This window comes from Pelmatolapia mariae, linkage group LG10_11 (assembly GCF_036321145.2).
Source record: "Pelmatolapia mariae isolate MD_Pm_ZW linkage group LG10_11, Pm_UMD_F_2, whole genome shotgun sequence".
NCBI classification, from domain to species: domain Eukaryota; kingdom Metazoa; phylum Chordata; class Actinopteri; order Cichliformes; family Cichlidae; genus Pelmatolapia; species Pelmatolapia mariae.
In genome coordinates, this window is record NC_086236.1 from 10,024,830 (window position 1) to 10,048,430 (window position 23,601).

At 41.4% G+C, this 23,601-nt stretch overlaps 1 protein-coding gene across 5 annotated transcripts in view; it reads right to left on the reverse strand.

Moving 5' to 3' along the window:
* nsd1b (nuclear receptor binding SET domain protein 1b) overlaps nucleotides 1-20,001 on the reverse strand; it is a 40,057-nt gene extending 20,056 nt beyond the window's left edge. For 2 of the 5 annotated variants that reach the window (XM_063485064.1, XM_063485060.1), the window contains exons 1-8: nucleotides 18,844-18,967; nucleotides 16,956-17,860; nucleotides 12,153-12,297; nucleotides 9,789-9,961; nucleotides 6,595-9,601; nucleotides 3,976-4,088; nucleotides 3,595-3,850; nucleotides 1,362-1,462 (exon numbers count right to left, since the gene is read on the reverse strand). In XM_063485064.1, coding sequence (XP_063341134.1) covers nucleotides 1,362-1,462; nucleotides 3,595-3,850; nucleotides 3,976-4,088; nucleotides 6,595-9,601; nucleotides 9,789-9,961; nucleotides 12,153-12,297; nucleotides 16,956-17,843 — 4,683 coding nt within the window. In that variant the 5' untranslated portion in view covers nucleotides 17,844-17,860; nucleotides 18,844-18,967. Of the gene's footprint in view, nucleotides 1-1,361; nucleotides 1,463-3,594; nucleotides 3,851-3,975; nucleotides 4,089-6,594; nucleotides 9,602-9,788; nucleotides 9,962-12,152; nucleotides 12,298-16,955; nucleotides 17,861-17,949; nucleotides 18,223-18,843; nucleotides 18,968-19,163; nucleotides 19,334-19,722; nucleotides 19,814-19,907 lie in introns of those variants that run through there. The other 3 variants (XM_063485062.1, XM_063485061.1, XM_063485063.1) reach the window with 3 other exon arrangements.
* Nucleotides 20,002-23,601: the final 3,600 nt, after the last annotated feature.

Sequence of the window (23,601 nt, forward strand, 5' to 3'; positions counted from 1 at the left end):
GCCTTAGGGCTTTAAACGCTCCCTTGCACTCCCTCATCGGGTGCGCTTGTTTCTAAGTCAATAATCCATGCTGCTCACAATTATCGCAATAAACTTACTGCATCTTTGTGTATGAATTAGTGTTCATACACAAAGTGTTAGTGTTAGTAGATCACCCAAGGAACTTTCCACTCCCACTGGTGCATTTTTGAAAATTTTCCTTATACTTATTTGCATTACAGCTTGCAATAAAAAGAATGTCTTGCTGGTGCAGGAGTGACTAAATCTGACCCTGGAAAACATAATGAGAGCTCTGACCACTAATTTTGTCTTGGAGTCATGGAGTTACAGTTTTTAAATGATTATTTCTTTTATTAAGGAGAAAAAGTTATCCAAACCTGCTAAGCCCTGTGTGAAAAAGTAATAACCCGTAACAAGTGGTTGTGCCACTCTTGGCAGCAAGAACTGCTTTGTAAAGTACTTTGTGATAACTATCAATCAGTCTTTCAGATCACTGTGGAGGAGTTTTGGTCCACTCTTCTTTGCAGAATTTTAATTCCAATTCCATGAACGGCCTGTTTAAGTTTCATGCCAAAGCATCTCAATCGGATTAAAGTCTGAACTTACTCAGGTACTCCAAAACCTTCATTTTATTTCTTTTTTGGCCATTCAGAGGACTTCTTGCTGCCATGTTTTGGATCATCCTCCTGTATAATAAGAGTACTTTTAATGAGTCATAAGCTTTTATGTTCTGTTTGGTCAGCAGTGGTTTTCTGTTTCTCTTGAACTCTCCCATTGATGCCATTTTTACCCAGTCTCTTTCTTATATTTGATAAGAACTTTGACCTTAATTGAGCCAAGTTAGGCCCGCAGTTCCTTAGATGATGTTCCAGGTTCTTTTGTGACATCCTTGGGGAGTCATTAGTGTCTTGGTAGACCACCTCCGGGAAGGTTCATCACTGTTCCAAGTTTCCTTCATCTGTGGCTCTCACTGTGGTTTGCCAGAGTCCCAAAGCCTTGGAAATATCTCTGTAACCCTTTCCAGACTGACAGATGTCAATCTTTGTCTAATATTAAAATCTGTTTGATGATCTGAAACATTTAAGTATGACAAATGTGCAATAAACTACAAAATCGGGGAGGGAATAAATACTTTTTCATGGCACTGTACTACTGATACTATAGGAGGAAACTAAGATTTTCTTTTTAATTATAATTACTAACTCAGTAAAATCTAATCTGATGTAATGCTTTTATGAAGGCAAATGGATGTTTTTGTGCTAAATAAAATGTACAGCTCTATCTTATAAGCTGGCACCTCACAGTACAAATACATTACACTAAACGAATAAATGTACACTCAATAAACATCCATGCTGTACCTTCTTCTTGAGGCCTGTTGATGCCTCGGCCTCCAGGCAGTATTCCAGGATCTTCTGAGTGGGTTTTCTTTTGCGCTTCTTCTCCAGCACAGGAGCGCTTCCTGGAAAAACAAGTGTCACAGCCAGATTAGCATTAACCAGCAAAAGTCTTCAACACACTCGTAAATCAAAGTTTTACGTGGCTTTAGAAAATTTTTATGTCCATGTGTGGAAACACTGACAGCCTCCATTAGACTTTGTTAGCTCCGTCACACATTTGTAGGAGCAGTGGATACCAACCAAATAACATAAGTGATGATAAAAACTGACTGTAAAGTGTAAATTCAGTCCATATTAGATTATTATCAGCCTGCTACAGAACAGAAAGTGACTGGTTCTCTGTGGAATACTCTCAAGGTTTTTCCTACATTAAAAAGCCATTTGCAGCAGCTGTGTGTGGCTCAGGAGGTAGGTTAGGTCATCAGTGGTTTATTCCCCTGGTCTGCATGAACCCACATTTCTTCTGACTGTATCTATGTGTGCTCGACAGGAAGTGCTTAAAATACTTAAATGTGTAAATATGTGAATAACTAGTGCTTTATTAATAATAATTGATAGTTTACAGTAATGAGATCACTGGCACAAGAATAAAGCTTAATACAATATTTACTCTTCATTTGGTTAAAGCTCCTGTTTAACCAGTCATCTTAAGCTGGTTTCATTTTACAGTGTTACTGACAGTATTTACTTTAAGCACTTAACTTACTGCACACTGAACTGTAACCTGTTAAAACAAAACACAAACTTCATTCTTACAAATTCTTGGGAATTCCTGTCATGTTCCAGTTCTTGTATCATTTCTGTTTGCCTTTCTTTACGTACAGTTGTGCTTACAGGTTTATTACTGCTTATCAGCGGCATGAATGTCGCGGTAATTTTGGGCTTTGAATTTATTTTTAATTTTCTTTAATCCACACAGGGTCAAATATATAAATACGTCTCCACTAATATTTGTTTAAGTCCACAAATTTTCAACATGGTTGAGGGCGGGGCTTTCAGAAGGCCATTCCAGAAGCCTAATGTTAGCCTTCTTTATCCATTCTAAAACCAGTTTTTATGTGTGTTTGGGATTATTGTCCTGTTGGAACACCCAACTGTGTCCAAGTTTCAAGTGTCTAGCTGTTGATGGTGAAGACAAAGTCCTCCTCCTTCATTATTCCATCCACTTTGTGCAATGTACTACAGGCAGCAAAATCGCCCCAGAGCACAATGATACCACCACCATGCATGCACCAGTTGGTACTGTGTTCTTATGTGTTTGACAGCTCCACATTTAATCCTCCATACATGCATCTTGTCTAGTGGCCAAACAGCTCAATCTTTGTCTTTGACCTTTAAACTTTTCTCCAAAAAGCATTTGGCTTGTTCACCTGGGCAGCTGCAAATTTCAGTTGAGCTTGAAGGCGTTGATTTTGGAGCACGGTCTTCTTTCTTGATCGGCACCCTCTCACTCCGTGTCGATGTAAAACTGGCTTCACTGTGAACAGCGACACTGGTGTTCCACCAATTGCCAGTTCACAGCAGGCTTGAGCCTTTGATGGTTCCTAGGTTGTTCCTGAACGTCCTAACCAATTTCCTCTCATCTGAGGCTGACAGTTTGACAAGGTCTAGCAGAAGACCCAAAGTGGTGACTTAACCAAATAAGGTGTACTTATGTACAATTGTTTCAACTGATGATGGAATCTGCAGTTGTTTTGAAAGGACTCCAAGAGATCTCCACAGCTTCTATAAATCTACAATTATACTTTTCTTACAGCTTCACTGAGTTCCTAGGACTTTTCTGTTGATCCAATGAGTGATGTCAAACAATTCTTTTTATACTGGCAAAGAGAAACTACCAGTTGAAGCCAATCATGACCACTAATGAGAAGTTTAAAAGCCTTGCCCTTATCAAGTTAAAGGACCTTTTAACGTGTAGAACCTTCCGCACCACTTATTAAAAGAGTTCACGTATAAGTTGACCCTGTGTGAAAGGTATGAGTACTGAAATGGCAGAGGAGCACGTCGATACCCGTGCCTATGGCCACAATGCTGTCTACAACACATCTGCACATTTCTGGTCATGGTTCAGGCTTCTTAGTGCCAATGCAGGAAAATCTTAAAGTTAACCGTATAATATTTCAACCACAGTCTACACAGAGACTTGACCTGAACTTGTGTCCTCAGAAAGAAAAGCACACAAACACAGTCCTACCATTGTCTTTGACGATGCTTTCTGGTAGCGAAGGTTCTGCTTCAGGAGGAGGGGTTAACGTGTCGATGGAAAGAACAGGTGCATCTTGTGAAGATGTGTTTTCAGTGCAGGGAATTTGTAGGTCAGAGGGTGTCGTTGCACAGATTTCCTCAGGGGGTGGCGTCTGTATTTCGGGAAGTAAGTTCAAGGATGGCTGGACTTGCATGCTCTTGTCACACTCCGAGGGTTCAGATATGGAGGTAATGGGTTGAGAGGCCTGAGAGAGCAGATTGCATGAGTTGTGTGAAGCAGTATAAAGTTACACTGGCTGGTTAATACCAAACTGTTATGCTCATATAATAATGTGTACTTACAAAAGAGCTTACTTTGTGTGATTTTTACCTTTCCAATCAACTGGAGAGGCTTTCTCATTTTCTTCCTCACGGAGAAAATCTGGTCGTACTCTTCAGTCCATTCAATCATCCTCTTGCTTGGTTTTCTTATTCGTTTATGTGCTAAGGAGACAAATTTTAAAAAAAAAAGATTATAGATATACATTTATTTTTGACCTATTTAGCCCTTTGATAGCATCAGTATTTGTTAGTGCTGTCAGCGTTAATGTCGTTAACGGATCGCCTCGTGTGTGTGGCTGGACTGCGCTAACACGTTAACGAGCTAACCGCGCTAATGCATTGACGCCGTGCAGCCCCACGCACGGGGCGATTCGCGCTAACTCGCTAACGGAGATTTGCCGCGTTAATGCGGTTATGGCGTCAACGTCATTTTAACGACATTAACGCTGACAGCACTAGTATTTGTACAACTGGTAGACTAACTATGTTACTAGTCTACCCATTACATGAGCAGAAACAGAATTTTATGAACTGCTATATTTTTTTTTAAAATTCCTCAATGGCGAGTCAGAATTCAGAACTGAACCTAACAGTTTAAAGTACTGTTACTTTTATACCTGCAGTTTAATGTGCACACAGATTTACACCTGTGGTTAAAGGATTTACTATTCAGAAACACAGATTTTTCATTTCATACACATTATTGTATAAACTAGGGTTGGGGAAAAATAAAATAACAGATGCAGAATAGCATCACGATATTTTGCGTGATGATACTGTACCATTACAGGGACACGAAAGAGGCGTAAGTATTTTCAAATACTTCACTGTAGAGTTAAGTATTTGAAAATCCCCTATGTGTAAATGGAGTTAACAAAAGCTAGGGGGGCAAGGCACTACAGCAGGGAGGGGAGTTGCCCTCCCTTGTCTCCCCCTCTGTAGACTCGGCACCGCTGGGAATACTACGAACAAGAGGGCTCATCACATGCAGACAATGTTAGCCGACCAAACTTGTGAATTGGCTCAACCTAAAAAAAATCAACCAAGACTCAGCTTGACAAAACAACCTCCTAATTCAGTGAAAGCTAATGGCTCAGTCGTGCAAGTAAAAATAGGACAGCATGTATCCATGTATCATAACAAATAACCAAATAAATAAGATTATCATCTGCAGCTGCCTGATAATTGTACTGATTTTTTTTTAATTGAAAATTTTTTCATATTCTGTGACTAATTGCAACTAGTGGTGACTAAATGGTTGTCCCAGCCTTAAGGCTGTTGCACACCAATGGCCACTTCTAATCACAAGGCGATTGCACAGGTTGCCCGATGGGAGGCAACTTTTCTGCAAACAGTCACAATCCAATTTGGACTGACTCACCATCTACTTTATAAAAGCAGACACATTGCCAACATGTTGCCATCAGTCTGAAGGAGTCTTTCCCAATCAGCACAACTTGAGGGGACTCAAATGAACTGGATGTATTCTGATTATTGATGAGCAAAAATGTAATAAACAGAAATTCCTACCTATGTAGTCAGTGACAGATGTGTGATTTATCACAGTTGTTGTATTATCAGAAACCGTCTGCATGTAATTGCCTCACACACTGATATCAGTCTGACTCTGTCTCATGGCAACATTTATGGCAGGTTTTAGTTACAGTGTTGTTTTACTTGACGTAATCTTATTGTATAAAACTGATATTGGCCACGTTTAGCAATTTGCAGTTGAAAGCGGTGATGAATCACAATATGTTTTCACAATAACGTTGTATTGTTGGGCGCCTAATGATTCCGACCAGTTTCAGATGGCTATACAGTGGATTTATGAGCCTTCACTCAGCTTTTTCAGATCTGGGGTTGTTTCCTGTTATTGCAGCAGATTCACTTGGTCTTGAGATCCCTTAAGTAAAACTTTAAACTTTAACCTGAAGTATTTATTTTTTTAAGGAGGTATTTGCCAGTGTGCTTAATATTTAATCTAAACACAATGAGGTACTTCTGTAATTGAGTAATCAAAGGGTAACGAGTACACACGGTTACGAAGCTAATCTGATCGACACAACCTTTACAACAACAACCCCCCCCAAACAAACAACCAACCAAAAAAAAAAAAAAAGCACAGCAAAGACATGACAAACATCCTCTATATTTTGGTATTGAGGATTTTAGCTATTAGCCGGTTTATCTGTACTGACATTAATAACAACGAATAAAACAAAATTCTAAAAAGAAAACAAGAGACGGAGAAATGGCCTTTAAACACGGTGTGACTGTCATTAATTGTCATTAATCAAAATTAACGCTGATGATGTAGTGTGTGATCAACTGGCTGAAATTATCCTTATGTTTCTGCTACTAATCCAAGATGGCAACCACTGAGGGAGAGAGGAGTTCAGGGTTTTACTCTTAACCCTTTGACCATTATGCTTGTTCTAGCAGAGCACTTTATGTAAACACACTAATATGAATGCATTTACACACTTGAAAAAGCAGGTGCTAGTGTGGGAGCACTTGAAACACACAAAAACCTCTTTAAAAACAGTTGCTTTTAGCTCTCCCTTGCCTCCCTGGCTTCTATTCAGTTTTTCTCATTATCTTTCTTCTACATTACACCCATCAGCTTAGTCTCTCTGTGGGGGTCTCTACACTAAATTCTCCTTACCTGTCGGATCCTTGTCACCTTCTCCAGTGTTGTGCGTCAAGCTCGCCTTCTTCTTAGTGCAGTCCACAAGCCCATTAGGCTTTTCCAAAGACAGTGCAGTGTCACGCCCCTTCTGCTCCAAAGGCACCATGATCTGTAGATTCTCCTTTACTCTGCTCCAACTCTCCTCCTCCGTCCCCACGACTGCTCCTTCACCACCTCCAGGCTGCTCCCATATGCCCGGCATTTTTGATGAGCAATCCTCTGTTGATGAAGAGTCCTTTGCTGGCATGGACGACATTCCTGACTCAAGTCCTGGGAAACCAGGCCCAGACCTGGCACGACGACAAGGCACTTTGCGATTGGCTTTCTTTTTCCACCTGGATGAGCTACCCCGTCTGTTATAGGGCCTCTTGGACATCTGATACGGACGTTCCTCATTATGTGCGACTATGGTTTTATCTGGACTTGAGTTTGAGATGCTATGAACAAAATCTAATTGTTGATCTTGTCCTGCAGGTGTAGCCTCCCCTGGCATCACTAAAGGCTCTTCCTTAACATGTGCACTTGGTGGCCCAATCTCCAGTTCTAAGGGTGCACCGTCTCGCTCTCTAGTGTCATGCAAGTCCTTCAGCATCATAAGGAAGGTGCTAAACTTGTAGTTGGTGTCTGGCTTGAAAGAAACGGGTTTACCATTGCTTTCATTTGTCAGGGACTGAAAAGAGACCTCTTCAACATTTTTAAAGGCATTTATAAAAGAAAATGGCGAAGACGGTGAATGCGATAACCATGCGTCTGAGGAGCGATCCTCCTTCTTTGCCTTTGCTTTAGAAGTAAGAGGTATAAAGTCCATCGGTGGAGTTGAGGAAATTGAGAGGTCTTCATCTTCACTCTTAACGTCTGTGTCATAGTCATTGGAATCAGAAAAAATCAAATGGGGGCTGCTACAACTGGAAAAACTGTCAGGCGCATACTCACCACTGTCATTAGAATGTGATTTTGGAGATTTTTTACTAGTGCAAAAGTCCGATTTGGCCTTGGGACTGCAGCTCAGGTCCTCAGATTTTCTAAAATTATTCAAGGGTTGTTTCTGTTCAGCCTCCTTTTTGACTTTTTCATGCTTTTTTTCCTCAGCCTCCTGCATGGCCTTCAGCGCTCTAGTCATCAGCCGACTGCTGGCCGGGAGGTGGGCAGGCTGCTCGTGCATGACTTTATTCACTTCATCTGGGACACGCTTTGATTTATAGGCCATTTTCTTGGTTTTCTCAGAGGAAGGACGGCCTGGAAAATAAGCTCTTCTACATGCTAACCTTGCACGCTGGTGAGAAGGTGGAACGGTTGTTCTATGTGATGTGACAGATGTGGTTGCTTGGTCTGAACTGGCCAGTTGTTCAGAGGACTTGCTTGTTACATTAGAGTCAGGTGTCTTTTTACCGTCACACTGATCTGACTGGTTCGAGGATGAGTAACTCACAGTACTCAGACTTCCATTTGAAACTGGTATCCTCTCTCTTTCTGGGCTACCCAACTTCTCAGTGGAAACATTTGAGGTCATGATATTCTCATGTGATGATTCTGATGAGAAATTAACCATACTTGACTTGCCGCGTGCTTTTAATTTCTTAACTGAGACTTTTATTTTGGAGGTGACTACCTCGTCTTTTGAGGCTCTTCCCTGACCATCCATCCAGTTTGATTGTTTGGATGACAATGTAGTCATGTTAGTATCAGATCTTCTCTCTTTCTTTGTGCTTCCAGGTTGGTCTTTGGAATGAATAGTTGCATTGGAGTTTGAGATCTTCTTATCTTTTATGTCCTTGCGTATTAATTTGACAAAGGGTAGTCTACATTTAGAGACCAGACTCGTTTGAGTTTCTAGCCACCCTAATGGGTCCGTACTTTTATCTTGTAAACAGGATGCTGAAGCGCTTTTGCTCTCTTTTTCCTCCTCAGCAATGTTTTCAGTTGTATAATGTTTTTTAGTAGATGTCGCATCAGAATGTTCAGTTTGACTGACAATCTTTGCACTCTCTGAAAACCTGGATAGATCACTCAAATTATCTTTCACGGTGGCCTCTAAGGACTTCTTAATGTCTGAAAGACTTAACTGGCCACATGTGCCACTGATGGTATCCACTGAACTGGCAACTGACTTTCTACCCTTTGAACAACCACTATCCTCAGAGTCTAGAGACTTCTGCTCACCCACACCACCAGCTGTACCAAAGTCCCCATTAGCAGCAGCAGCGTTTTTACACTTTAGATTTCCTGACTGTTCAGGAGGCAGATTCGTTTCAGTGGTCTTCTGCTTGTCCGACAATCCTGACTGCTCGTTGGCAGCAGCACTGACAGAGGAGGAGGCACAAGAAGCTGGTGTCTTTTTACTAATAACAGATGAGCTCTTTTTCTTACAGGGGACCTTACTGAAGAGACTGCGGTCTGGCATTGGACTGGTTGTTTTAGGTCGCCTGTCTTTGCTCGATTTGCTAAACCAAAGACCACTTTGAATCTCAGGCTGCTTCTTTACCTCTTTGACAGCCACAACACACGGCTGAGTCAGAACTAGCTTAGGCTGACGTTCAAGTGCTTTAGGACACAAAATTTTAGGGACTGACTCAAGGTCAGAGTACGGGCACTCCTCACTGTCTCTATCCGATTTGTCAGGACTATTATTCAATGTCTTTTTAGAGTGTTTACTTTTTGTATCCTTTGATGCTTCATTCTGTTTCTTCTTTCCAGAAGATTTCTTTAAAGTGCTTGGCTTTGTTGGAGTTGTAACAGGGGGTGTAATTACTGGGGATGGAATGGATCCATTGGTCATGTGTGATGTCTCAGTATGGGTGGAGACAGATGAAGTGACAGGAAGAAAGTTTTGATGGGTCTTATTCTCTCTTTCTAGTGGGGAAGCATCATGGAAGGCATCAGCTATGGACAAAGACACGGAAGACGCCATTTTGGGTCTCTCAGGAAGAATGGATTCAGCTTCTGCCACACTGGACTTCCAGGATTCTTTAAACCGCTTAGCAATCTAGAGAAAGATAAGCAAACACTCCTCAATCTTTGCGCATATTTCAGCTTACAGAAATAACCTGTTTGGCCTTAGCAAGTCTTTTATTTCTGGATGTGCAAGCTTTCCTTTGTTATCTACCAGGAAGGTTCTTTTTTTAACTCAAGGCATGCAAGTGTTGTCCTGCTATTAATAAAATGGTATTTACGGTGTATTTGCTGTTCTGCTCCCTTTGTTTCCCCCTCCGCCGTAGTAGGAGGAGCTGTTCAAATTCAAAGCCTCCATGGAAAGTATGAGTTGATTTGTCCTCCACCCAAACCAGCTCCCGGGGCTCCCCAAACGTCCTGACATGGTAGAGCCGACAGGGCCGGTCGCTAGGCTCTGAGACAACAACAAAAATTACTCTCAGTCCAGTCAGATCAGTGCATCACCTGAAGAAAAGGGAACTTGAAAATATAAGAAGACAGCAGTCTTAACAACCCATAACTGATGGAAATACTTGATGTCTTTATGTCAGAACTATGAGCATGACATATTGCTAAATGACCACAATGCTATTAACTGAAAAAAAAAATGGCTCCACATGGAACTTCTTCTTTGTGGGAATGAAAACAAAACTAATACTTTGGTACCAAATCAATGCCAAAATTCTAAACACATTCTAACGGTACCTGTTTTTCTAGTAACATGGATAAGGAAAGTACCATATATGCTGCAGATTATGGAGGTACTGTAAAATTAAAAGAAAATGTGCAACAGGCACAGCAGGAGGCCTGCTGTGACTTTAGAATCATAAAAACACTCCAAGAATCATTAAAAATTCAATAATCATGCTTTTTTTTCTTTGTTTTTTTTTTTTGTTTTTATTCCCTTAAGACATAGGACACCTACATAGGTTTTTAATTTATATCTTTAATGTTAGGCACATTATGTTTACGTGAAATGAAATGCGCCATATAAATAAAAATTTTCATTGTAATTTGCTATAAATGAGCAATTTGAAATGTTATTGTTTCTGTTTGTGGATAACAATTCTTTGTATACAAAGACTAATGTGCGGCTAACACATAACCAACATAATCATTTAGGTTCTCAATATATGACAGCTTTTAAGAAAGCTGCATACAATCATAGTTCACCATTGATAAAATGGTGAAAGGTGAAGAAAAACTAGCCAATGATAACATAGTTAGAAAAGGACTGTCATCCGTCACTTAAGATAACATTTGGCAGCAGGATCCATATGAGCATCCCAAAAGTGAGAGCATGCACTTTGCACAATGATAGCTTCTTTAATTATTTGTAAACCAATTATTCCAGACACACAATTACAGTAAGGGACAGTAAGGACATAACAGAATAAGACAATATCCCTAAACCCTCAGGCAGTCATTACTCGATACATAGTCGCATAGCCCTCGAATTGATTCCTGAACTTTATCATGTCGGATATCTTTATTTTACTGTAAGTAAACACAGCAGTTGCTTTTATTCACCAATTATTATTGCCACTTGAATGCCTCTGATATGGAAACGGGTAGCCTAGTAACACTGAAAACACATTTTATGGAACTGTACAGAACTACACACGTACATGAATTGTCTTTTCATGTCAGAGAGCATGAATTTGTGAGTAATCTTTTCAGTGTACTTCATGTGAAAAACACATATTTTGTCCAAAGAAAGCAGGAAGGCGTCATCCTGGCATCACATAAGGAGATAACCCTAACCCAATTTATGCTCGCCACATTGGTCACTTTGAACAGTAACGTCGCCATACCTCCAACCCATTTACACCACCACTTGTTACAGTTTACTCCCGAACGATAAGTGTCGCCATTCAGCCAAAATCCCCACATCAGTGCTGGTTTATGAGGAGAAGTCACCACTTTTTCCCCCCTTTTCATCTCTATTTAATCTGGGAACATCTGAGCTCCTGCACTGATATATGATTCAAATGGCAGTAATAACAGACATGACAGCAGCGGCACCAGTTGATGTGACATCACTTTTGTCGTCATTGTGAGAACGGCGGGCATAAACAGGCCATATAACAGAGAGACAATCATTCACGGTCACATTCACCAGTTGACCTAACATGTATGACTGGGGAACTTAGCTAAACTGTGTTTAGAAACCATTAAATCATAAACCAGTATAATTGTTCTGGAAAGAACACCACCTGCAGATTTGGGCTTTCACTATTTATTAAGGGTATTATTGTTCAGGCTTTACAGAAGTGGCAAAGTTTTCTCCTGAAGCACACAGTTGCAATGTAGCCAAATTACCACACCTCATAATTTTCTCCCAAAATCCCCACAGACTCACTGCAACCTGTAGTTTAAGTTGGCAACCCCAGTATAAGAAGTTAAAATGATCAAATATATCTCAAACAGCCTCAACGTCAGGCTGTGTATGTGCTGTTAAGCACCATTAATTGATTCACTGTTTCATTCTGTAACCACCAGCTGAAGTTAAGAGACCAAACCAATGCACAGAACAATTAAAAGCTACTCATTTACCAAGCACCGGCTTGGGTTATCACAGTAAGTCAACAATGTTCCAGGCCCACCTTTCGCTCTGTGATAGACTCCTTGTACGGGGTCAACAATCACCTCGCAGGGCCACCATGGTCTCCGGCTGAACTTTGCCCAAACGACTTCACCCTCAACAAACTTCACAGGTGGCAAAGACTTTTTCTTGAGGCTGCTCTGAGGCTGACAAGAGAAAAATGTAGAGGGAAATATAAGTAAAAGAATCATTTTCACTTAACAGAACAGTACAGAAGATATAACAGACAAGAGCAAAATACAAATATTTCACACAAACAGATATGAAAAGGATTTACTATCATTTTATATTTTAACCAAAAGTTTCAGTTTCTGACCAACAACGGCCTCCAAAAACCTTTTCTGTGGTCTAACTTTAACTTGTCATCATGTCCAGTTCAAACCGTGACACAAACCTCAGCATGGAAACACCAAAACCCAGTACCAATTGTAGCTGCTGGATTGTTTGTGTAAATGTAACCAGGCTGAACTTGGAGATACATGAGCAGGCCTGAATTATGACTGGCATGTAGCAGGACTGACCAGAGGGCTGACACTGGGAGCTGCTATGATTTAACCCTGTGTAAAAATAAAGGGTCATTCCATCTCAAGTCATCAATTTTTTTGAATTTTTCCTGCTTAATCAGCTCTGATTTTTCTTGAAAATGTCATGGTTTGAAATTTAGACATAATTTAGCTTATATAAAACATGTATTTTTTAGAAATAGATTTAATTTTTTACAATCTGAGGCCATGTTTGAACATGAATATATAAAAAATTATTAAAGATTAAAGTCTGAAATGTTCACTCTTCTTCTCTTATCACAAAATTAAATCAGTATCTACAGTTTGGGACAGGTGCATTAAAAAAGCTCTCAGTATAAGCTAGTTGAAATAAAAAGAAAGTAAAATAAAATAAAATAAAAAATGAAGGACTCCTGCAAAGTCCCATATTTGAAAACACACTAACTTCACTTTGCAAAAGACAATTTCTGCATTGTATATAGTTACATTTCACAATAATGCAAAAACATAATGTAGAATACTATTTAACATGATTTTCTTTATCACAAAAATTAAACAAAATGCTATTATCATTCAACTTTTTATGCTGGATTGACCAATATCACAAGTTGCACCACAAAATTAAAAATATGCGCATATTTTTCATTTTTCAGACCTACTGCCCCGGACGAGTCTGATGATTCAGGTTAAGCCTAAAATATACCGAGAGGCATTCAAAATGCAACAAGCACCAATGTAAGCTGTTGTGTTTATTTTTATAAATAAAAATAAACACAACAAAGCAATTCGGGTAAATAAAAATGGGATTAGTGCCTCATTTCACGTGAGTATCTTGTAAGGCCAAGACGCCGTGTCCACATTGCATGATCAGTAGTCCGATACAAGACCCTAACACTTTAATGCCACGACTGCTACGGGAGGCTGCAAGACCTGTAATATAACTATATTAAATGATCCATTATATATTATAAAATTTCTGCTACCATCTACAGATTTTTGTTTTTCTGATACAACTTTCCATATCTTACTCAATTCAAAATGAGTGTTGAATGAAAAAGTTATTTTCTTCATTTCTGTGACCAAGAATTTCACTTTAAAAAGTATTCTACGCATTTTATTTTAGATTATTGTGAAATAAAATGATACAGCATTCAGAAATTGTAACTAGTTGTATTTTGCAATGTTCGCAAAGTTTTTTTTTATTAGTCTGTGCTCATATATGAGACTTTATAGGATGTATGGCTATAAAGTCTCATAAAGCTTTATGGGCTCCAGAGAGCTGTGTGACCAGAAAAACTGTTAGCACTCGAGACAAGCTCACCTAAGGTGTCAATCTAAAAGCCTGGGTGCTAGTTCTCAACCTTTTTCTGGCATGACATACTTTAGACTAAGAGAGAAAAACAAAAAATCAAAAAAATCACTGAAAATGAAAAAGAATCTAATTTCTTGTCATATTTCCCTCCCCTGGTCATCCCCATCCATCCGGCCGTGGCGCTACACCTCACAGTGTGAGAATCACTGCAGCGGGTGATAGTGGGAACAGCAAATGCAGATTTTACGCTATAGGTCACAGATTTCTTGGCCAGCAAAAACAAACTACTGGCATTTGAATAAAGCTGACAGGCAGCCTGTCTTTTTACATCATTCTGCATGCCAACTGTGACCTGATTTTAAGCTGCACGCAACATGAGTTTGAACAACAGGGAATAGTGAAAGTAATACTTGGTTACCTGGTGGAGATAACCAACCACACTGTGGTCACTGTGGCTGTTCTTGTTTTATTACTCCCTGCAATATTTCAAAACACATCCATCCATTTTCTGCCAGTTATCTGAGATGAGTATGAGCTGAGATGCTCAGCCCTCTCTGTGCCCAGCCACCGTCTCCAACCAGGGTGACACAGAGGTGTTCCCAGGCCAGCCAAGAGATGTAATCTCTGTGTCCTGGGCCTGCCTTGAGGCTTCCTCCCAGTAGGACATGACTGGAACGCCTCACCTAGAAGGTGTCCAGAAGGGATCCTCGTCAGCTGCCCAAACCACTGCTACAGATTGTTGGCTCTACTCCTAAATGACTGAACTCCCTACCCTATCTTTAAGGTTAAGCCCAGACATTGTTTGGAGGAAACTCATTCCCATTTGAATCCGGGATCTCAGTCTTCCGGTCATTACCCAGACCTGACGGGCGTAAATGAGGGTAGGAACGAAAACTGACCAGCAAATGAACAGCACTGCTTTCACACTCAGCTCTCTCTTCACCACCGCAGATAGGTATAGCATCTCAATTTCAAAATACTCCAATGTTTCTTCTGAAATGCAGAAAGTGACCACTGTAAAAGCTCAACTCTTTGACATCATGTGTTTTTTAACCGTTAAATGCTTTTAATTTGAAGCTGAAGGATTTGGCTTGGCTTAAATTAGCATGAACTCAATATGGCATTTTTTGTTTATTTGTTTTTGTTGACACGAGGTTCACATCGCTGCAAATATATAAAATATGGGAATAGCTTCAGAGGCTCAATGACCACTGCTACTTAAATGAAAACCTTTTAGATTGTCACTTTACTAAAAGGTTAAGATGCCATAACTACAACTAGCCAAATAATTTATTGGTTAAATAACCATCCAACATGTGTGACACAGTTTCACAGGGGTAAAGCCAGGACATGAGAGCTAAGCCTACTGATAACAGCTAGCCCAGCTCTGTCCAAAGTAGCCTTTTAATCCTTTTACCAGCACTTCTAAAGGTAAGAACACATTATGTATTATATAATTATTTAATTCAAATACCTCCTTTGAGTTGAGGAAAAATCTTTAAAACTACAGGAAACTAAACTGAATTTTTCACGAACACGGCGTTCCTGTGAGGCTGCCATCAATGTCCCATCATGTCTGCAAATGTGTGTGGGGCTTTTACGGGTTTTTAAGACATTCTGATAGGTCACTGTAGTTATTAAATAACATTTTATTTATAAAGCACCAAATGACAACAACAGCTGTTTTCGTGGTGCTTTATACTCTAAGTTAAAGATTCTAGAATAACAGAGCGAAAACACCAAAAATCAGACAACCCCCTATCAGCAGGCACTTGGCGACAGTGGGAAGAAAAAACTCCCTTTTAGCAGGAAGGAACCTCCTTCTTAAATGACACCTGCATTTCATTTAGATGCTTCAGTTTCAGGGTCCAGATGCTGGTTGATGGTCAAACGGTGCCTTCAAATGGATCTTGTGGTCATGATTTTGAAGTTGTGCATGTGAGAGGATGGTATGGACTTTGTTTGTATCCTGCTTTAAATATACCGTACTGAGTGAAAACGTCCGCTGTGTTGTATTTATATCGATTGTTATGTGAGCCTATCGGTGTCCTAGAGAAGGCAGCTCACAGAGGCTTTCAGTCATACAAACATGTAAAACAGTGCAAACAGTAAAGTTAATATTAATGAAATTTAACGCTTATATCATTTTGTCATAGATTTTGGGATAACTGGTACCTACAGTTAATCGCGCGCTTTATAGGATGGTTATAATGGTACCGTGGGTTTAGTGGGTTAACTGTGGACTATTTATTCAGTATTTGTTTAGCACTTTGGAAATAGGCATCGAAGAAGTATGCAAAATTCGCACTTACTTTTAGAATTGTACCCACTGACTACTGTGATGGTAAAGGCAACTTCTTAAAAAAGTTCTGCCGTCTTAAGGAGTATTTTAAAATCAGATTTGTAAGCATTTTCCCAGAATTCCTGAGTGTTAAAAGAACTGTCACTTTTTACTATAAATCGCAACAAAAACAAAGTAAGAGCTTTTGAGTAATTTGCCTCCATAGCCTTTGTTGTGTGTCCTCTGCTACAGCTCAAACTGCAGGCCCTGTAGCTAAGCATGCCGTCAGTAAGCCATCAGCACCGCTGGCGTCATATTTCACCCTCCACGCCCTCCCCTTAAGTTCTGCCCTCAGCTTGAACACCTATGGCGGAGGTGAAAATTATCCTTTGGTGCTTTTTAAAAACAGACAGCTGCGGTTTGTTAAAGGCAGGGCAACAGCTGTGGAGCTGTGCGTTTGTCTGCATCAGGCCAGCATTTAAAATAACCAGCGATTTGTTATGACAGGTTACGAGCAGTGAGCCATTGCATGTCACGGTCAAGGTTTGTGTGTGGAAAAAGTTTTGTAATCCAGCTCCGGAGAAAGTATTTCCCAGCCAGGTGAATGCCAGCAATCCTTTGGCTAGACCCAAAAGCCGTTGCTACGTCTAAAAACCTCTGAACTGCTGCTGTTTCATGACGAGCTAACTTAGAAGGGGAAAAACTTGCCATTGAATGCCTTGAGGGGCTATCCTCAAATAGCAGTAACTCGGTGTCGCTGTCCCACTCATCCTCTGAGCCATCCCAGTATCTCCTGCGCTGACCGGAGGACTGGGAGCGGGTGACGACTTTGGCTGTCGTCAGAGAAGAATCTTTGGAGTGCAAGTTTACGTCTCCGGAGGCGGACTGAAGTACATTCCCCACCTTCTCCCGTTTCTCCTGAATGCCACTGAGAGGTGGCACGGTCCTCCGCTCCATGTCATTGTCGTCATCCTCAAACAAAGAGGATTCAAAGTGGAGTAAGTTGTTCGCAAAAGGACTGTTACTGTCGAGGGAGAAGGCCGGACTGGGCGGGCCTGAGAAACAGTTTTCTGTCTTTTTCTCCGAAGTGACAGAATCAGTATAATTAGGCGCCGGTGTGCCTCTACTTCCCGTCTGGACCTCAGGTTGTTTCTTTTTGGAAGCAATGTTAACAACGGTTTCCTCTCGGCTTGTAACCTGGGTTCCAGAGTGATCCCTGCTAGTACAATCAGCCCAGGAGTCCCTCTCCATATTCTCCCTATTCTTCTTATGTGTCCCCCACTCCCAGCCCCTCTCTGGCTCCCGCAGCGGCAAGACCAGGTCAGGCTGGCTCACCATGGTGGTGAGATGCTGGAGCCTCCTGAGAGGACTGTACGAAGACGAAGAGGAGGATGAGGAGGAGTGGTCCCTTTGCGTCGTGAACCCATAGATAGAGGAAGCATGTTTGAGTGAGGAGGTGCCTGCTGACATGGTTAGCCCAAGCCTGTGATCCTGGCGTCTGGAGGGGCAGGAGAGGGCGGTGAGGTCACACCCAGGGGTCAAAGGGCAGCTGGTCTGAGGACTCTCCCTTCCTGGGCCTGTGTAAGGCCCACTCATGCTGGCATGACTCCTCCCTGAAACATGAAGACAAAATAATCAATGCAGGGCCTTCTTTCATTAAATGGAAAACCAAAACATAAAGACTTTGGAAGATGCCTTGTACATTAAAATCCATTCTGATTCTTCAAGGCTGTCATTTTCTTTGATTTATTTGTGCCATTTTTTAAAATTTTGTTTCTGCACATCTTTCAGTCACTTAAACGTCATAAGAGCTTATCTGAAGTTATCCCAAGCAGCTGGTAATGAGATATTTGGAAAAAAAAAAAGAAGTGGCAGAGGAAGGGCACAGCTCACAGAGGGGAGATCCGCAAAAGACAACACAGCCTGCCTTCCCGTGGTGTCAAAATTTAAAAAAACAAAACAAAACAAAAATAAACGTAAACAGACTCGCTGACGACGGGAAGGTCGAAATAATAACGTGTCATTGTAAGAGGGGATTCTGCGCAAACACCGCCGTCGAGCTGCAAAATCCTTTTAGGAATGTTATCGCGATATGATGAAAATGACATCAAGCGCGATAAGGTCAGCCTGTAAACTCGCACGCATGGCTACAGTATCAATAAACCCTGTGACATTATCACATCCCGTCGTGTTGGGGGGAAAATAATTAATAAAAAGAAAATCAAGCCCGCGTTCACGCGCCGGCGCTGAAAACGCGAATTAAAATGGACCCGTTCGTGCGCGTGAGCGTGCCCAAAATGCGTGTGCGCGTTTGCATCTACATATATCTGTGTGTTTTTGTATGTCTGTGTGCAGCTGCATGAGTGTGTGTGTGTCTCGTGTCGTTCGCTGCTCTCCAGTGGCTCAGTGAATGCACGAGAGTCAAGACACATACATACATAACATGCAAAGACCACGACACACACAACAAGTTCACGAACACACACTCACACACACTTCCACGGGCTTCCCTCCGACAGATGCAGGCTATGTGCATCAAACAGCAAAATCACGCAGAAAACGCCACATGACACGGGATGTGTCGCGAGAATCTTACCATTCCACTGTCGGCCAGCGCAAAAATGACCCCCGCCCCGCTCATTTTGGCGTTTAAATGTGTCAATTTCCAATTTTTTGAAAGCGGATGAGGAGAGTCCCAGCGGCAATACTACTAGGCCTGGATCCTGTGAAACGTACTCACTCTCTACCCCCCCGCCACAGCCTCCCTCCACCTCCTCCTCCCTCCTCCTCCTCTCAACATGCGCTAAAAAGCCTGGTCCAGCGGCCCCCGGAATAGAAATTCAGGCGTGTTGTGCTCCTCCAGCGACACTCCCCCTTTGCTTTGTGATAACTACAACTTTATAATCCCCCCCTCACCTCCTCAGTCTATGGATGTTTGCTCTGTTGCATGGTTATTTCCTGCCCGCAGACTCTGCCTTGCCCCTTGAAAGTCAGTATCTCTACTGTGCGCACTGCCAGTCGTCACCACTGCCTCCCTCCCCAGCCGGTCCAAAGCATGGAGCACAGAAGGGGGCCGTAAATTTCTCCTTAAGAAAAAAAAAGATATATAAAAAAAAACACAAAAAGAGGAGGAAAATCTGAGCTGTCAGCCACCAAAAGACCCATAACAAAACAAAACAAAAAAAACGCACCGGAGGACCACGCGACACCTTCAGAAAAAATCGCCCCGCCCCTCTTCTTAATTACAAGCATCAATTATTAACCCAAAGCGGGCTGCCTTCATCAATGACATGCCATATGCCAAACTTGTGCCAACAACTGACATCTTCTTCATCACCACCACCACCACAACCCCCGCATGTGAGGGCAAGCTCACATGCGCCTGGAGATAAGACGAGTAGTAATAAAAAAAAAGAAATCAACAAAAATGTCCACCACCACGTCTGAGAGGCTGTGAAATGGTGCAGCAGTCTACCCGGAAAAACAGAAGGGTTTCCTTTCCTGAGACGAGTTGCTGTGTAGTCTCTGGCTGCACACCCGGTCCCTTCAAAATGGAGTCCTCCAGCCTGAGAGGAGGGAAAAAAAACAGGCCACAAAGTGTTAATATATGTTCGATATAAAGTTCACCCAGTCACGGAGAAACTGAACCACAAAGCGCACCTCTGCCGTGCTCTGATGGGGTTTCTGCAGGCTGCTTTGGGTCTTGTCACGCCAGTAACATTTTCTTTAACATGTTGTGCCTCCCAAAGTCACTGTCTTATGAGCGTTTCTGCCACGACAGGAGGGGGACTGAGGCTCTCTTATCCTCTGGTGTGTGCGTGTGTGTGTGCCAAACGTACGTCTTGACAGCAAAAACCACAACATTTAATGGCACTTTAACCGTCGACCGTGCTGCTTTGCTTCCAGTTTTTCTTTTTGTGTGCACGTTTGAAGGGAAGGCTTTTCTTCTCTGTCACACGGAGGGGTTGAGAGCTGAAAACAACTGCAGCTCTCTCGGCCGGGGAGACATACGAGATTTCTGCCGTGGTGTGTTTGGTTTTTTATGGCTGAGGAAATCTCCAGATTTGAAGAATTTGTGGGGAGGATGTGTGACTGGGGACACGGAGGATGGTCGGGGGATTGTTTCAGGTGTACAAGAAAAAATACCCCCCCACCACAAAGACACACACACACATACACACACCTCTCCACAGTCACCGGGTGGCGATGTGAGAAACGGCATTTAAAACCGACATGCCGCAAAAAAGCACTCGCAACCCCTCCTCTGTCAAAAAAAACAGTGGGTGGGTCAACTATTGATGTTAAATAAATACAGCCTTTAGTCCGATAAGATCATTTTTGAGGCAGCAGAACAAAGAAGAGTCAGAATAATGTACGCTTTCTGCCGTCACACACACACGCACACACACTTGGTGTGAGCTCCTCACTTTCCGTTTGAGAGGGAGGGGGAAACCCGGACGATTTAGGATGCGTTTTGCTTTTCAGCCTCGATCTTGGCAGGAGTGGTCTGCTGAGAAAGAAAAACAGACTTGTAGAGACAGACAGGAGAAAGGCGAGGGGAGAGACGGGCAGACAGGACAGGGCCTGCTAAGGGGTTTGCGCAGCGCAGAATAGCGCCGCGGATCGGCACGGTCGCGCAACTCCCGGCGAGCCGCTGTTGGCGTCACTCAACTCGGTTTCACGGTCAGTCTCCGCTTCCCGGACTTTCCACCGCTGCATCACAGCAGGTTCAGGTGCTTTATGAGTCAGAGCTTCCGTTTGCAAATTATTTAAAGTGTGAAAAAGTTGTCAATACTCATTTAATACACCCATGAACTCAGTAGATGCAAGACATGGAAAAATGATTCAGTGATTCAAAAAGGCTGGAATTAATATACACACAGTTACAGTTTATTGAAATTGAATCATCAGAAGGATTTTGTGCTTCTGTTATTTTGTCCATCTTAAATGAGAAAAACTATTTCATTAGTCTCAGCCCTGCATTTAAAATGTTCTGTGATTATTTTTGACAAGTTATATTAGTGCTAAATGTTGCTAACCTGTAGCCAATTTCACAACTGTGAAGCACTACATAATATTTTACTATTACGATGTCACACTGCAGTATGGTTTGGTCTGTTTGTGCTGTATATACAATGATGAATAAGAGGAATTAGCACATTTTTGTGGATTCCACGCACTGCTGAGATCCTCCTCCACTGTCGTTTTAGTCTGTTGTTAAGTGGTTGCTGGGCAACTCGATGGCATTACGAAGTAACAATGCGTACGTCAGCTTTTGTGGATATAGATTAAATGCTACTCTCGTGAAATTAAAATGCTACTGTGCTTTTATAAGATATTGTGGGTGCATAAACTCATACACGATTGGTAGTTGGTTGCTAGGCAATGCAATAACGCTACAATATGTGATATGGTAGATGAGAACCTTTAGTAGATGTACTTAGATGTATCTGTGTGCCAAGTTTGTTTGCTTAACTCATGATCATGTAGCAGGAGTTGAACACTATTAGCAGACAGAGATGTCATGTATTATATATGATAGTGAGATTATCAAACAAAACAAACTAAACTACAAATTAGACAAATTTTAAACAGTAACTTACTAGTAAGATATATTTCTTGTTTTTATCCCAAAGGGGAATTCCTATGGCAGCTATGACACCACTGTGGTGTCTGTAGCTGTCATTTAATCATTATTTTGATTTGCTTATATGTAGAGGGAGTAAAATATTTGTTTGTTTGGCTGATTTTACACGCCTCTGTCATCATATCCTCACACTACCTTCCTTGAGCGTATTTCAGAGAGTTACCTATAAGATGAGAACCAATTTAATACAAAATCCTGTTAACAAACAGTTACTAGATGACACAGTTACACAGAAATATTTTCTGTGTGCTCTGTGCTATGTTGATAGAAAAATCTATCAACATAGCAATATATGAATGACCTGGAGTCCTTCCAGGTTTTTGGAGTTAATCTTGGAGAAGCAAATGACAAACACAGTGATCAACAGGTGCATATTATCCTCTAATGGATATTACTAGGAGAATAGCCTGATAAATAAAGCTCTACAAGGTTCACATGTTCTCTAGGAGGGGATTCATATTACATAAAGGTAGAACAAATTATATGGAACTATAATCATTAACTGGGGGATTGCCCGTACTGCTGTCATGGAGAAAAAAAAGTAGAAAAATAATAAAATAAAATAAATGAATTAACAATGGTCAACAATTAGATAAGTAGGTTACAAAGGTACAAGTACCAGTGAGATCAAGTAAAGTCAGCTCTTGTGGGGGTAATGAATAGGATCCATTTGTTCCAAATTTGGAACAATTTGATTTCTTAACTGATATGTGAGTTTTTCCATCCTAAATATCTCTAAAGTGATCCCAAACCAATCATCCAGGGTAGGCTGAACTGGGCTTAACCATCTTCTTGTAATTGTTTTCTTACTTGCCACCAAGAGTAATTGCGCCAGCTTAATCTCACTCCTACGTTCCAGAAAAGGGACCAGACCCATGTATAGAACCTTAAAATCTAGAGGTATTTGAGTGTTAAAGACTGCGCTTAAGGAGGCCTGGACACCCATCCAGAAATCTTTTAACCTGGGACAGTCCCAAAAGACATGGAAATGATTAGCAACAGTCGAGCCACATTGTCTCCAGCATGGCATATGAGCAACTTTATATCTCTCTTGATATGGTGTCTTGAAGTATCTAATAATATTCTTCCAGCCGTGTTCTCTCCAGCTCATGGAGCAGGATGTACACAGAAAAAAATATACAATCATTTAAAGTCAATTGATGTAAACTCTCTGGCAACTTCCTTTGGTACACCAGTTTGAATGTGAATATCTAATCAGCCATTAATATGGCAGAAGGTCAGAACATTTAGAAATGTAGACATGGTCAGGATGACCTCCTGACATTCAAATAGAGCTAAAAAAAATAAATAAATAAAGAAGAAAGGTGATTTGACTGATTTTGAATGTCACATGGTTGTTGGTGCTAAATGGAATGGTCTACTGGGATTTTCCCACACAATCATCTGTAGTGCTTACAGAGAATGGATCAGCAGTTGTCTGGATAAAAATGCTTTCTTGATGCCAGAGTTCAGATGAGAATGGTCAGACTCCCTTAAGCTGAAGGCAAAGAAGACAACAGTAACGCAAATAAACACTTGTTACAAACACGGGTTTGCAGAAGAGCATCTCTGAACACACAACACAATGGAACCTTGAAGCAGACAGGGTGCAGCTGCAAAAGACCACACTGGATGCCTCTGCTGTCAGCTAAAAACAGGAAACCGAGGCTACAATTGAAACAGACTCATCAATGATGGTGCAAACAT